The sequence below is a fragment of the Chlorocebus sabaeus genome, chromosome 21 (genome assembly GCF_047675955.1).
Source record: "Chlorocebus sabaeus isolate Y175 chromosome 21, mChlSab1.0.hap1, whole genome shotgun sequence".
NCBI classification, from domain to species: Eukaryota; Metazoa; Chordata; class Mammalia; order Primates; family Cercopithecidae; genus Chlorocebus; species Chlorocebus sabaeus.
The window spans coordinates 69570867-69587471 of record NC_132924.1 but is presented as its reverse complement, the minus strand read 5'-3'; the positions used below and the strand labels follow the sequence as shown (position 1 = coordinate 69587471).

At 33.2% G+C, this 16605-nt stretch overlaps 1 protein-coding gene across 2 annotated transcripts in view; it reads right to left on the bottom strand.

The window, feature by feature from the left end:
- Positions 1-839: 839 nt before the first annotated feature.
- The window catches only part of SEMA3E (semaphorin 3E), a 277385-nt gene continuing 261619 nt past the window's right edge, over positions 840-16605 (bottom strand). The window contains exons 17-18 of one of the 2 annotated variants that reach the window (XM_073009166.1): positions 4866-5322; positions 840-4067 (exon numbers count right to left, since the gene is read on the bottom strand). In XM_073009166.1, the coding sequence (XP_072865267.1) occupies positions 4870-5322 (453 nt within the window). In that variant the 3' untranslated portion in view covers positions 840-4067; positions 4866-4869. Of the gene's footprint in view, positions 5323-16605 lie in introns of both variants that reach the window. The other variant, XM_007982335.3, reaches the window with a different exon arrangement.

Below are 16605 nucleotides of genomic sequence, written 5' to 3'. Positions count from 1 at the left end.
TCAGTGCCTGGCATACCATTTTTGAATAATAAGATGGGTGGATACTTTTGTTTCCTTTGAATAGTAAGCAACAGATTTCTAGTTACCATAACTGTCTCTTTTCTTCCTTTGACTAAAGACTGAAAATGTATCTGAAGAACAGTTTCAATTAGTTCATCAAATACTATACTAAAAGTAGGCCTATATTATAAATGAATGCAAGGTTGAAATATGATAAACAACTACCATTAATGTCATTGTCACACCAGAAAGCTGCCAGAGACACACTCCATGAGCTGCTGCCAGTTTTTTCTTTCAAAACAATGCCAGTTTTTTCTTTTAAAACATTGTAACTAATTATTACCAATACAATAAAATTTGCCTCAGAAACAAAATGCGCCTCCAAAAGTTTACTTAACACCACACTTCATTTAAATGACCTTCCCAAGGTCTTATAAAAATAACAGAGAAAATAGCAATTCAGATACATTAAGCTAGAACTTGAGGCTTGCAAAAATCGTAAACATTCAACTAGTTACCATTCTAAAATCTTTCATTTTTCATATCTCTTATCTGGATGATGAAGCTTTGAAAGGAATTTCTGGCTGTTGGTCCTAGCAACACAGGGTTGCATAAATAAACCCAATTGCTACAAGGTAATGAGGTTAACAGACTTTTTCCTCTGTAGGAAAGTTGGTTTATAAATATCACAGGAAAGAAAACGGAATTCTTTTCTAACTTCTAAAAAAAAAAAAACAAAACCCCGTGGTCGTCTGGCATTGTATGTTGACATATAGGCTTAATATGAAAAACTTGAGTTCAGTTGGCAGAAACTTAGAAAATGCTCCCCAGACGACACGTGAGAGTTTAGCAAATATTTATTTCTTTTTCATCGAAGTTGAGCCAAATAGAGATTGTACACAATGGTACAGACAAATTACGTAGTGCGTAGTAGCAGATCCACGTTATAGTCAGAGACACACCGTTAATGGGCCCTGCAGCTTGCCACCAGATGATAATAAGTCTCATGGCTTAGAATCAGTGAAAAGAAAGAATATGGCCCATACTGTTATGAACCCAGCCAAGCAAATAAAAGGATACCATACAGAAAAGAGCACTGCCATATAGTGCTCTAGCTTATAACTAAGTCATTTAAACACAAGCAGAACACAATCAATTTATCATGAAAGCCAAAATATAAAGCTATCCTTCCAAGAAAACAAAAATAAACATACCAGCTTAAATAGCACTGCTACAATCAGCTGAGTGTTTGTGGAAAATCTATTATTTATATCTGATTCAAATGCAACAGTTGTTGGCCTGAAAAATGAGTCCTTCTTTAAAATGGAACTCGGTGTAATGCTGTGCTGTAAGAAAAAGAATATGGGCTTCTTGAGTGTCGCATTTTCTCCTGGAAACAAAATATTTATACAATACTAAGTACTTTTCTTAATATATTTATTAGGCTACAGATGTCACAGGTTGATTCATTTTTAAGGACAACAGCTGCTGTGTTTGTTTCATGCTTAACACCAAGACTCAAAATGATTTATTATATTTTACAAATTTTACAAATGTTCATAATTACTAGGAAGATTTACAAAACCCTAAAACCTATAGCAAATATTGAACACTCATTACAAACATTCTAAGTATTTAATTTTAGTTAGAAAAAAACTCTAAAATATATATGGAATTGCCACTTACTAAACAGGCAAAGACTTTCTGTTCCCTTTTTCTAGAGCTCTTATTAGTGTTTATCCTTTATTTAATCCCTGTTTCTCCAAGTTGATAGCTTTGCACTGAAATATTCAGTAATTCACACAGAAGAAAAAAATTAACAATGTAGAATTATAGACATGGAAGAGACCTCACAAATCACGAAGTAAAATCTTTCTTGTTAACAAATCTGGATCTGTTTCTCAATGGGTGACATTGTGCTGAAGGAGCAAGTGAATGGGCATTGTTTTATGTCAAAACTCTTTCCATCCACAGGTCCTCTCCTGTAACAAAGATAAAAGAGGTCTAAAGAAGCAGAAGACTGGCCCTAGATGGAGGCGCCCCTTAGAAATTAGGATGAGTGGTTATGAGTTTTGCTCAATGTTAGAGAGCATGGTTTCTCTCCTTCTGCAAAAAAGAGAAAAATAGGGAAAATTTGGTGAGAGCAAGGGTGAACTCTTAATTCCTCCAAGTCTTGCAGGTGTCTAAGTATGCCCCCTCCTTGAGTTCAGAGAAGATCCATCCATTTCTAATTTTCTAAGCCTGGGCATTTCTCAAAAGAGATTCTGAATTTGAATGAATTCTAACCTCAGACAGAACAAAAGACTGGGGATATATTTTTGTGGTATGTTTTAGATTCTCAAGAAGGACAAAACAACATAGATTGATATGTTTGTATTTTGATAGGGTAGTGAAGATTTATTTTATAGTATGTGAGGGGTGTGTGTGTGTGTGTGTGTGTGCACGCATGTGTTGGGAGAGAGGGAGAAACTGAAAAAATGGTGGGACATGAAACATACCCTTGGAAACTGATTTCTCTCTCTCTTCGTCTTTCTCTCTCCCTCCCTCTACTTTCCCAGTTCTCTTCAGTACTGCCATAAACAGGCAGGAAGCAAGATTATATATATATATGTATATATATATGTACATATGTGTGTGTATAATTATATATAAAATTTAGTGGTCTCCCTAAATTGTGGACCTGGGCCCTCAAAGTTTTCCTATCAGTGTTCTTTCAAATTAGCATTGTATAAACTTTCTTTGAGTTTGATTTATTTTCCTATAATCAATTTTAGCATTTTATGTAAAATGTTTCTTTTCTGGTTAATAATCAGTTTATTTTAATCAAACGGCTGTTCAGTGAATGTACGTATGACTTGTGTCATAGAAAAGCTATTTTCCTCTGCCTATTGCTTGTTACCAAATGTTTAGTTTACAAGTTACACTATTGTTATTATTATTAACAACTTGTCTGTGTTACTGTGATTAAAATGATAACTCTTTATGTCTCACTTGCCTTACTCTTTAAATTTAAAATTCACATACAGGAGAAAATCCTGCTTTCTTTCTTGTGTGTTAATGAAAGAATATTTTCAATAAAGTGTACTTAATTGACTTATTTGTTCAGATATAAACTTTGTAAGTCCCCTGTGATCTGTGTTTCTTTCTCCAAATTGAGCAGGCTCTTACTGAACATAGTTTTAAAAATATATTTCAATACATAGTCTTTTCAGTTATTATTTAATGGCAGTAATGACCTCCAGTGGATTCTTAGGTAAATAGCAAGTGGAATTTTCAGAGGATGTCAATTTTCAGGATATTTGCATTTCTTAGATCTTTTGAAACATGGTGAATTATCTGAACAAACAAATTTTTCTTAAAATATTTATGTATTTGTTAATTTTACAATGAAATTGCAAGTGATTATGAGTTATCAGCACTTTAACTGAAATCTATAACCTATAAGCTAACTTTGAAAACTGAAATAAACACAATTTAAGATTAATATCTAAATAAATGTTCACAATGGTTACCCTGTGTAATCCACTTGCTTTCAATTTTTATTTAGATGAAAACATCTTATAAAAATTTCATATTTGAGAAAAGTAATTGCTAAATATTTAATAGGAGAAGGAAAGACTTTGATAAATAAACATTCTCAAAACTACAATTCTTTTTATAATATTTAAGAGGGAGGTAAAAATGCTCTGAATATCTCAGTAGTTAAGTGAACTCGTGAAACAATTTCCTGTCTCTTAATATAAAATAGAGAAGAACATTTGGTATTTGAGAGCAAATCACTTTAATACTTTTTCACAAATAAAGCATGGTTGTTATAATATATTTTAGATTTCAGCGAAGATTATTTGGAAACTTAAACTTTGGGGCTTTAATAGACCTTCAGTGCCACAAAATCTCCATTTTTGACCTGTGAGATAATAAATTATAAACAATACTTTCATATTAAAGTATGATATAAGGATCAATGTGTTTTTTTAATTTCAGTTATTTGTTTCTGCAAATGAACTTGATGTATCGATGTATCTACTGATAATCTGCTTTCAAATCTTTCCTAAACAGATATCCATCTGTAGAGAAAAAAGAAATGTGTGAGAATATACTTTTTCTTACCACAAGAGGGCAGCAAAAATCTTTTACAGTAGTTAGAATTCTAACTATAACTTCATCTGATTTGACATTCTTTGATATCTTTCTGAGAAGTTACCTTAGTTTTTCTTTCCACAGTGAGTGAAATTTAAAGACTGTGTTATAAAGCAAAAATATTGTGAGTATGCTTTAATGAATATATTACGAAGGGCACAAGCCTCAGAACGACCACATTTTTCCTTTCATGGGTTACAGCAGTCACAACACACCTGCTACTTAACACTCATGACTTAAACAACACTAATAAAAAAATCCTTAAAGAGTACAGAAAGTTCACGTGAGAATGACAAAGTATCTTGTATTCTGCATATCTTACATTGTGGTGGAAAAGAAAACTTCTGAAATATTAAAACACATTTAGTTTTATATTTACCATGATTATAAAATTCTCCAATTTTTCTTCAGTATTCTAATACTCTTAAGTCTTCCAAAACTAAAATAATAATCTTCACGGAAAAGCAGCCAAGTACTGAAAATTACAACTATATTGTTTTTTGATAAACATAATGAGAAACCATTAAGCAATGCATTTATTTAAAAAATTAGTTAATTTTATGTGAAATTTATCCAGTCAAATGAGTATGTAGAATAATTTATTGTAACACCTTCATAGTCATTCCTGTATTACAGAAATATCTTTTAAGTAATGCAAAGAAGTTGGATGATTTATTTTTTACATTCCAAATATAAATTCTTCAAAAGACAGAAGATAGTCTCACCCCATCAGGAGTCCAGCGTGTGCCTGGGCAGGCGGTAATGCTCAGGTTTGGAACGGAGCTTCTTTTCCTGAGGGTTGGCATACTTCCACTTGGAGGGTGACATTTTAAGCTTTTTCCTCTTCCTATCTGTGCACCATACTTTCTCGCAGTATTCTTCCACTCTCTGGAAGTTGCTATAACCGATCAGTTGCAAGAATTCCTTGTACCATGGTTTTGCTCCCTGTGAGACGCTACTCTGGGCAGGACAAGGCATCCTGTGATGCCTGTCCTCCTCATCGTCCTTGTTAAACATATCCTCGACTTTCTCCTCTTCCACTACCTCCAGGGTGATTTTACGGACAGTATGGACAAAGCTATGCTCTACTGTCTGGCAAAAATAGGTCCCAGCATCTGATTTATGTAACCTTAGGAAGAGTAAACCAAGGTCCATCTTAACCACTCTGTCATCTGTCTTCACCTGCAAGAACAAAAAAGTAAATGGCACTGAAGTACACAGGAGAGAAAACAACAATCCATCACCCTTTCCACTACCTATCTTGAGTTTTTTCATTTTCACTGTCACATAATGAAACCCTGAAAATCATACATACACAAAGATGCTAAATAATTACATCTGTGTGCGTGTGTGTGTGTGTGTGTGTGTATTCTGAAGATATTTACATTGGTGGTCACTTCGTATCAATGACCTCAAGATCATTTTATATCAATATTGTAAAGTAAGAGGACTTTCTCCCTAATGATTCAATTAATCATTAGAAAAAATACATTTCAGTATAGCAGTCACAGTAAGAGCGAAAGGAAAATTCCTAAAATTTATTTTTTAACATTTGTTTTTCCACGGACAGAACAAATACCACTTCCCACATTCTTTCAGGAATTATTATGCCCTCCAGAGTGTAGGGGCCAATGTTTCTACAAGGACCTCTCTTTAGAGGACTGGACTCCTTTCACTTTGTCTTCTTACAAAAAAATTCATCAGTTAATCAATTCAGTGAACATCCCTTACATTTTCATAGGCTATCCTTTACAGGAGATTAAAAAATAAACAAGTAAAATCCAGTTCCTGCTCTAAAGGATCAGACAGTCTAGCAAATATTAAGTTTTAATATACTTTCAGTGCTCAAATGTCTTTTGTCATGTTTTTGATATAATAAATTACTCACATTATTTCTATAAATAAATAAGTATAATTCAGAGTAAGAAGAGCAAGATAAGGCTTCCAATGAATAGCTCATGTTTTATCACAAATAGCTGGACTAGTGAGTAAATGATCTGACATTCGGCAGAGTTAGAGTCAAATGTTGGCACCACTATTTATTGCGTGATTTAGGGCATTCCATGTATATTTCTTGCCTTAGTTTTCTTTGTAAAATGAAGATAACTTAATAATTTGAAAAATTGTTGTGAAGATTAAATAAAATAGGTGAGGAGTTTTTGCACAGTGCTATCAATATCTACCTCTACCTTTCTTCTATGCATTCATCTAACTACAAACAATCATGTTTTCCTATGGCCCAGGATCTTCTGATAATGGTATAAAGGTGGTTCACAGTATGCTGACAGATTTCACCCTTGAGAATACAAAAATGAAAGCAATATTCATCTTTTTCAGTATAAAGGAAATGTAGAGGCAATAATTACAAACACTTTGGCAATAAAGGCTGTTAATGATAAGCATGTTTTTGTCCCCGTGATAGGTCCTGGCCAGGAATGCCAGACTCAGCTCTTCCCTGCCTTGATCAGACCCGGCATAGATAGATGAAGTTTCAATGTGATTACTCAGGTGTGGAAACGGGCATCCACAAACCACAATTTGTGGAACAGATGGCAAAATGTAGTAGTATAGTACAATAAGAAATAGGCATGTCATTTATAAATTATGTGGCATCCCAAAGGCATTTTTTCCAGCCATGCAAAGTAAGTTAATTACTCAGAAGCTTCAGAGTGTCCTAGTTGGGCTAATAAAAGAGGCTCCATAAGTCTTTTGTAGGTGCTTCCCTTGACTTGGCAGGACCACGTCCTGGTAGGCAGAATGCTGTAGCCATTAACTCGAGAGCAAAATCCTCCAGTGAGGAACCAAGAAGACCCTCAAAGCAAAACCATCTTCATTATATAGAAACAACCTGTTTTATTGATAGGTTTTTCTCAGAATATCCTTACCAACTGTTACAGGCAACTAACTCTTACAGGACTTTGTGTACTTCTGCTTATTTACTCATGCCTCCAGGCCAGGCTTCTGAACAAACTTATTTTCCAGCACTAGTGTTCTCCATAACTTTACCATCTATTGCAACCTGTGACCAACCCGTGTCTCACATGATACTGACTCTGAAGTAAGCCTCTATTGTTTTAAAACTTATGGCTGCATTTGATATGGATGAAACCTGCCTCCTTAAACATCTTTTATTTTCTGTGTGGTATGGGCCATTATACTGTCCTTATTTTCTTTACTCTTTCTTGGTTTCTTCTACAGATTTCTCATTGCCTCAAGGTGCAATCCTCCATCCTTCACTGATCTCACGTTTTATTTCCATCCATTCGATAGCACTTTTATTTCTTTGTTTCAGCCAGCTTCCCTAAAATGGTACATCTTACACATAGATAATCCATTGTTTTGTGTTTTCTGTTAGTTAAAAACAAAAAAACAATGGATTTGGTGTTTTTGACTAAAAGAAAGATACATCATCCTTTAATATGTACAATTCAGTATCTTCCCACTCAAACTGCCCTCCATTTACTAACTTCCCTATTTCTGGCCATGACATCATTATTGTTCTAGTCTCCCTATCCTCAATTGTTGATCATTTATACTTCTCTCTCATTATATGCTATCACAAATTCCTGTCTACATTTCTTCAGTGGTGAGCCTTAAAACATCCCTTCCTCATCACCATTTTTGCTGCAGTGTTAAATTCTCATACCTTATAACTGTTTCTTTGACCTTATCTCATGCCAAACTCCCCAGATCTTCCCTTTTTTTCTGTTTCTTCTTTCATACCCAGATTGATTCTGTTTCAGGATCTCTGTGTGTATCTCTGCTTCAAGACGCTTCTTTAAAGCTAGTTTCTTCTCATCCTGCATAACTGAATGAAATATCATCTTCCCAAATTGGCCTTTCTCACACCCCTGTAAAAGTGTCCTCTCTCCTTTATTACCATCATTTCGCCTGTTAACCTTCATACACTTGAGCATGCAACATTACACTCAAGTATCTAACAACAGACCTTCAAGTAAATTTCTTGGATCATCTTTCCCGACTTATTTCAACAAATGGATACTCATTTACTCTTCTTTAAAGCTCACTTTCTTTTGTCAACATCCTGATTTAGAACTTATTCAGATCTCTGTTTCTTGCCTGAGCAGTAAGAATTGCTCCATTAACCAGATCCTGCCTTTCTAAATCTAGATCCCAAAATTGCTTAATGTAGTGTTTCTCAAACTAGGGTTGGTGGAAGAGGTGCATTTCTGGAGATCTAAAGATCAACTTTTTCTTAAATAAAGATTTTTAAAATTATTGTGTTTATTGACACAAAAATCAATATAAATTAATAAACTATATTTGGAATCATGTGAAAGATCAATCTCAGTGTTAGTGTTTATGTTTTTCATAGATTCAGAGCCGCTTTCAAGGCCGTATTTCCAAATGATAAAAAGAACCAAGATGGGTATAATATGTTAATGACAAGTTACAGCCAAATGAAAATGAAACAACATCCCCATGTGGTAATACACATGAAAAGTTTCAAGGTCACTTGAATAAAGTGTTGGGAGGATGGAGTCATCACATGGTATAGCTACAGGCAGAAAGTGTTATACATACACATATGTGGCAATCTGTGTCTCATCTTACAGTCATAGAGATACATATTTCAGTAAAAACAAAATGCATAGTAAATAAACATTTTAATGATGCATCAATTTGTTTATAATTTATCTTTAATTTTGGCTCAATATTTTAATAAAAGCTACAATCATAAGGAAAGTATGTGTTGTTTTATTCTTGTGAATATTTAATGAACATTTTAATATAAATCGTGCCAGCAGCCCAGGAAGATGTTTCACTTTTAAGGGCAGGTGGTGGGGGCAACCTGTACTTTACTAGAATCAAACCCTCCTTTTCGTAATGCTTTCTGCTGCCATTCCCCTGCATCGCCACCCTGCTTTCCACTCTCAGCTCTTATTCTGAACATACTCTTTTTCCCTTAAATAAACTCCTTTCTACTGTCTACCAACCCATTTGTTTTTTCATTTCCTTCCAGGCTTAACTAAACTTTCCATTACTTTATAAATGCTTCCTTTATAGCCCCTGAAGGTGTTTTGCTTCTTTTTGTAACACAATACCATTTACATTTGTAGCTCAAAAGCTGTTATTTATATTCCTTTTCAAATTATCTTTCCATGCAAGTTTCGTCTCTCCAAACATATGTTTTTAAATGGCAAAGACCTATTTCTTTATTCTTCTGAATTATTCTATAATGAGTAAAGAATTCAGAAGATAGTGTAAAATGAGAACATACTAATTCATTTATAGAGCACAAACATGTATAGCAATGGGGTATACCCATACAGATATATGCAAAAGATATTAACAACTTCCAGGTAAATCCAATAATAATTTGAATAAGAAGGAGCAAACATGGTTTCAGGAGCACTTAGTAACTGATGAGAGTGCTACATCACAGATATTCTTAGGACATTGCCTTTACCTGAAAAAAAAAAATGCATACAAACATCCTTATTGAATGTGATCCTTTGTTGTCTCTATTATATCTCCTGTGAGACTGAATAATACATGAGAAAATATGAAAGTGATCTAGCCTAGTTTCCAGCTTATGGAAAGCAGTTTATGAAAGTAATTGGAAACAAAGCAAAAAGCAAAACTAAAAATAAATACAAATTCTTGACCACTAGAATTACGGTTGGTTGTTTGTTGCTTGTTTTTTCAAATTTGGGATTTTTAAAAAGCAGGATATAAAAAGAATAATAAGAAATCCAAGTTTGACAAACACTACATTATGTACATATAAAGTCTAGACTGGTCAAGATTCAAGATATGAAATCATGACAATTACCATAGAAACTGTCCTACATTGTTTATTTGCATGTTAGAGGTACTGCCTCTCAGAATTTTGATCCACACTCTTGGTTATGACAAATCCACATTACAAAGACAGGAATATAAGCTGTTTTCATGCTCTGTCTGGAGGGCCATACATTATGTAGGTTAAATCACCTAGAAAGTTAAATGTATCTTACATGGACTATAAATACCTAAAAATATAAAATGACTTAGAAATTTGTATCTGAAGTTCTTCCACAATTTAGTCTTTCCATGTCAGTTTACTTGGGTACCTCCAATATCCAATCTTGATTACAGAATTGTTTTCATCCATCTGTGTTTTTTTCTATGTCTGCAGGCCAGATTTTCTCCACCAAGAAGATAGTGCATAATACATCATTTCTATCAAATATTCTTATAGGCGATCTATATAAATACACAATTTTTGCTGAGAATGGTTTTATTATTCTTAGCTATAAAGATTGATTCAGTATGTTTTATAATTTCTATTAAAAAAATGTAATTGAACAAAGAACTCTGCACATCTGGTAGCTGGTCAGGAAGAAGCAGTTATTTCCATGTCTATCAACCATATGGTTCCATACTTTCACAGGAAACGGACAGACATAGACCTTGAATTGGTTTACTTGAGAATACATTTAATAAAAAAATCAGTTTTAGTTAAGAAATAGAGAAAACAATTTATATATTTGTTTGTTTATTTATCTGGTCTGCCTTTGACCAATTTTATACTTACACACACATATATGTGTATATATATTTATTTATTTTACTTACAGAAAATATACCTAATATGACAGCATAAAAATACAAATTTATTTTATTAAAAACACTTTTCAATATAAACTTGAAATATGATACCGATGGTTACCTAGGAGAGACACAGTGAATTGTTTAAAAGCTCATTCGGGGAAACCTATCACACTATGTGGAGGAGAACAAATGTGGAAAAAAAAGTCTTAATACAGGGTTATGCTGGAAAGAAAGTCATTATAAATAACTCAAAACCATAACATGTAAAACATGTTATATTCAAAAACATACACGATATCAAAGGAGAAATTTCGGGCATTTATATTCAAGAATGAATTCGTATCTAGAAGAGGCGAAAGAGTTTTTCCAGTCAACAAAAAGAGAAATAAAAAGAAAAAATGGAAAAAGCATATAAATGGGCACTTCAGAAAGGGAAAAATCCAAATGTTTAGTAAGAATGCAAGTTAATATTCAACCTTACTAGTAAAGTTAGAAATTCAGATTTAGGCTGGGTGCAGTGTTGCACTCCTGTAATCCCAGCACTTTGGGAGGCTGAGGCGGGCGGATCGCTTGAGGTCGTGAGTTCAAGACCGGCCTGACCAACATGGAGAAACTCCTGACCAACATGGAGAAACCCTGTCTCTACTAAAAATACATAATTAGCCAGGCGTGGTGGTGCATGGCTGTAAACCCAGCTACTTGGGAGGCTGAGGCAGGAGAATCACTTGAACCCAGGAGGCAGAGGTTGCGATGAGCCGAGATCATGCCATTGTACTCCAGCCTGGGCAACAACAGTGAAGCTCCATATAGAAAAAAAAAAAAAAAAGGAAGGAAGGAAGGAAAGAAAGAAAGAAGGAAATAAATAAATAAATAAATAAATTAATTAATTAATTCAAATGTAAACAAGACATTACCCTATAGCCCGAAGAAAGACAAAACTTAGAAAACAAGATAATACCAAACATTGGTGAGCATGTGGGGAAACAGGAACCCACATGAACTGCTTTGGGAGTCTAGACAGTGCAGAAATCCTGAGAGCAAGCTGACAATAATTACAGAAATGAAGGATGTTGACAAATAACAATGCAAAAACTTGCACTCAGATCTATAAGGGGTTATTTGCAGAGATGATTGTTAAAGCTGTGATAGCAGGAGTTAATTACACTATGGATGTCCACATTTAGGAGAATTAAGGATGAATTAAGAGCAATGTATACATGCTATGGTATGTTAAGTAACAGTTAAGCAATGAAATAGAGACACAAACAGCAACAGGGATAAACTATAAAAACATAGTGTTGAGTTTACAAAGTAAGGAAGAGAATATAATCTATAACATAATGCATTTACTTTTACAGTTCATGCATACTCAAATGTTATATACCTATTCAGTTTGCAAACATAGTATTGGACTTATTCCAATCATTTCAACAGATGTATATGGGGAAACAAGGATGAAAGTAGAAAAAGGAGGTCCAGGAAAAACAAAGTCAAACGAGAAATTTGTATAAACCAATCATCACAATGTGCCATAAACTAAGTCGTATGATTAACTAAATTATGCATCTGAAGCGGGAAAAAAAAAAAAAAAAAAAAAAAAAAACAAGAGCCAGAAACAAGCAAGCAAAAAAAGAAAAAAAAAAAAAAATCTCCAGTTGTTTGTAATGATTAATGTGGTTTGACAACCAATAAACTAAGTTTGTTTATAAGATCTATTCAAATCTAGTATACTATAATCGTAGGATTTTAGAAATACTGCTCAAAATTAAATAAAGAGAAGTTTGTGATTAATGGTTTATTTAAAATTTTCATAGATAAGAATCTCTGAAGAGAAATTAAGTTTAAAGAGGATGAAAGTAAAGACAGTGTTTGAAAACAAAATTGCACAATATAAGGAACTGTGCAACAACTATAACTGAAGTAGAAATTCAATACTAAATTTCCTAGTAACCAAAAGAAGAAAATATGATAAATTCTAAGATTTAAAATGTCCCTAAAATATATTTTTAAAATTACTCCTTATAATAAGTACATCTTTCCTGGCACCGAGACTTGAGAAAAATCTCTCTGCATGTTCTTATAAAAAGAGAGGGAGGTTTCTAACAACAGCATCATAATAAATACATTTCCTTTAGGCAACATCTCAGTGTAGGGTGAAGAGACAATGCCTGAGAATGGTTCAATATTATAGCTATTCTGTGGAGTTAAAACAATGTAGTCCAGATATAAAGCTCTATGCTGGGATATCTTCATACACATGCATATTTTTATGATCTGGAAGACCATATAAACTATAATCTATACTAGAACAAAAGGAACTTGCAAGTGAAGGGAATTGGTATTTTGGAGTATCTACTGTACATATGTGCATTGGACTTTCTGCATTACCATGCTATCCGGTTTAATCAGATGCACAAAGCTAGCATGGTGTCAGTGGCATGAGACTTAGATCCATAACTGATATCATAGATCTAAGAGAAAATGTTTCATTTTGAAATATATTCAATATTCTCCTAGAAAATTAACAGAACAGAGTTCAGTTAAAAACTCTAGATTCATTCCTCTTCTTATGACCACAAGTTGTTTTATATTCTCCATGTATACAATAGGAACTCTGTCTCTGCCATTGTAAAAGGAAGAAACTTGAAATTAATGGACTAGCCTCCTAATTATTGCACAACTAAAAAAAAAGAGATAAATGATATTATAAAAATACATTTGTCAAGGCTAAAAAATTAAATTCTGAATATTTACCTGTTGTAAAGAGTTGTTAGTTTAGAAAGATGAGCACATTTTTTAAATAGACTGAAAAAGAACGTCAAAACTACTAAACAGATGGTTCAAATAAGGCAAGAGTTCATGCACTTTACATTATAAAAACAAGAAAAACAAAGAAATAATATTAATGTGGAACAAAAACTTATGCTTTCAGTGTCGTGCGTAAAGATAAAAATGTAAACTTATGGCTGGCTTTGATCCCTTGGAATTACTACCATAGGATAGCATTGGTAAAGGTAAGGAAAATATGAGTCATCTAACAAACAAAATGGTAAAATAAAAAGGAGATTTTACTTCATAATTCTCCTAGCTTCGATGACATAACCCAGTATTAAAAGTTGTAATTTGTGCACTCCATTTTTCATTGTTTCATTTTTGTAGAAGAAGCTGTCTCCATAGTGCATTGAATTATCAATAAAATTATGTTTTATTTTAGACTATAGAAACTTAGCAAAGAGGCAATGAACTCTAAGTTATGTGGAATGAGCTGCTCATTGAGAAGTTAACCATGGTTATTAGATTACTCAACAGTGTTTAATTGACTTTGGTGAATTTATTCTACCCTGTAGGTGGTCTGAGGCAGATTTGTGGAGTATGGGAATGACTGTTAGAATAAGAATTGACAGGAAGAGTGCTAGTACGCCTCCTAATTTATTAGGGACGGACCGTAGAATTGCGTATGCGAATAGGAAGTATCACTCTGGTTTAATGTGTGGGGGGGTATTGAAAAGTGCCAATTTTGGTACTGAGTAAAACAAAAAATTGAGAGCAAAGCGCAATTAAAGTTTAAGAGTTTTTATGTCAATATACATTCTTTTTTGCATTTACTACAATAAACATGCATATTTGTGCATTATGTAAGCAGTCTATGCATACAATTAACTATTTTAAAGTGACACACTTTATTTTTAAGACACACAAACACATATTTCCTCTTAAATAGAGAATCCACAATAAAAAGATCAATAATGATCACGGAAAAATTAATTATTTCATGCTTACCAAAGAGATCTACAAATTATAATGCTGGTCTTATGGGCCAGCAGTTTCTTTTCTACCTTACGCCAGCCTGACATAGGCATAGATGTTAGTTTATGTGTCTTGAGATTGCCCCCAAATTCCCCTACAGGAGATTTGTGTAAATTTATTTAACTCACTCCTAGAACTCAATCTCATTTATTGTGTCTTTGGGATATACTTCGATTTTGTCAGCAAATGACTAAACTCCAAAAGAATGTATTTCAAGAAATTATTCACATTGCTTCATTTTCTTGAAAATCCATTGCAATGAAATTTTAGTTTTAGAACAAAGTGAGAGTTTTTGCAAAAAGACTTTTTTGCAAAAAAATACAGTGGCATTTTTCACAACAATATTCATTTATAGGACTTTACTGTTGTATGCATTTTTATTTGAGCCTTTAAATCAGGGATCAAAAACTTTTTCTGTAAAGAGCTATATAATGAATAATTTTGGCTTTGCAAGTCCTGTGGTCTCTGTTGTAGCTACTCAACTTTGTAGTTGTAGCCTAAGAACAGCCATAGACATGAGGTAAACAAATGGGTGTGGCAGTTTTCAAATACAATTTTATTTACGATAGCGGCAGAGGGCCAAATTTGGCCCCCACGTCTTTGGTTTTTCAGCTTCTGCTTTAAATAATTGTCAAGTTCAGGGGAACCTACATTTTAAAAAAAAATCTGGATTAAAAATAACACATTCCAAAGTCAGAACATTTAAAATGTGTATGAAACAGAACATTTAAAATGTGTAAAATGTGTATGAAGTGAGGAATTACGTACCAATCTTCTGAGGAGCTTGAAGAAACTACAGTTTTCTTTACTATAACTGAAATTACACACAATCACTAGTTAAATTTACATAAATAAAGCATATTTAATTTTTCCCTCATTTACTCAGTTTTAAAATGTAGTGCTTATCCATTTTATAGAAAGAGAAGTGCATACAGATATACTTCAACTATATCACCTTAACTATATGTCTTAACAAGAATGAATTTCTTCACTTAGGGATGTTATTCGGTATTAAAATTTTTGCAATTATTATGGAGGTTTATAAATTCAAGTATGTAGAATTGCAGAAATTGAGACTTCAAAACCAGGGTATAGTGGTGATTTGGCTATAATTTTAACAGTTTTGTCCTCTGTTATTACAGAAAAAATAATTTATACAGCCTTCATAGAAGGAAGATTTAGGCTTGTATTTCAGATTAAAACTGTATGTGGAAATATATATACCCACTGAATTTGACCTTTGGAACCGCTAAACTTAAATTCTGTTGATGAAATTACATTATCCACATAAATGAACCATTTTATTTTCTCCTAATTTAAAGAATGAAGAGTCTCTGTTTTCCTTCTAAGAATTTACCCCTTAAATTTTGTCTGTGATTATATTCTCTCCCACATGTTCTTTATTTTGCTTCATCAACTAGTTGCACATTTCCTCTTTATAGCTACTTCCTTTCAACCTATAAACATGACCAAGTCACCTTTTTACTAAAAAGAAAACAAAACAAAATTTATTTCTACTCTTGTCTACCTTTGTGGATCTCTCTCTTTGGCATTCAAATATTTTGGTACAGTACACTAAACTAGCAGTTTCTGGTTCAACAGTACCATTCATTACTTAACTTGTTATTAGACGAATCCTGCCTTAACACCCCACTTAACACATTATCCCTGGAAACTTCGTCCTTGTTTTATGCATTGTTCAAAGAATATTGTTTAATATATCTTATCCAATTCCTTTTTTCCTGGGTTTTATTACACCACACCTCCTAACTTCACTGTTTCTACTTATTTAAGCCATACCGCTCTAGAGGTACTAACTAGTACCTAACTAGTATCTCTAGTATTTTGTGTCATAACTAGTTTTTTGTGCCATTTACTTAACTTTAGTAAATTAGCACAACCGTTATGAAAAACAATATAGAGATTTATCAAAGAACTAAAAATAGGATTACCATTCAATCTAGCAACCTCACTACTAGGAATGTACCCAAAGGGAAAGAACTCATTATATCAAAAAGATACCTGCATTCTTATGTTTATCACAGCATTATTCACAGCAGTAAAGATACGGAATCAACCTGAATGTCCATCAATGGATGA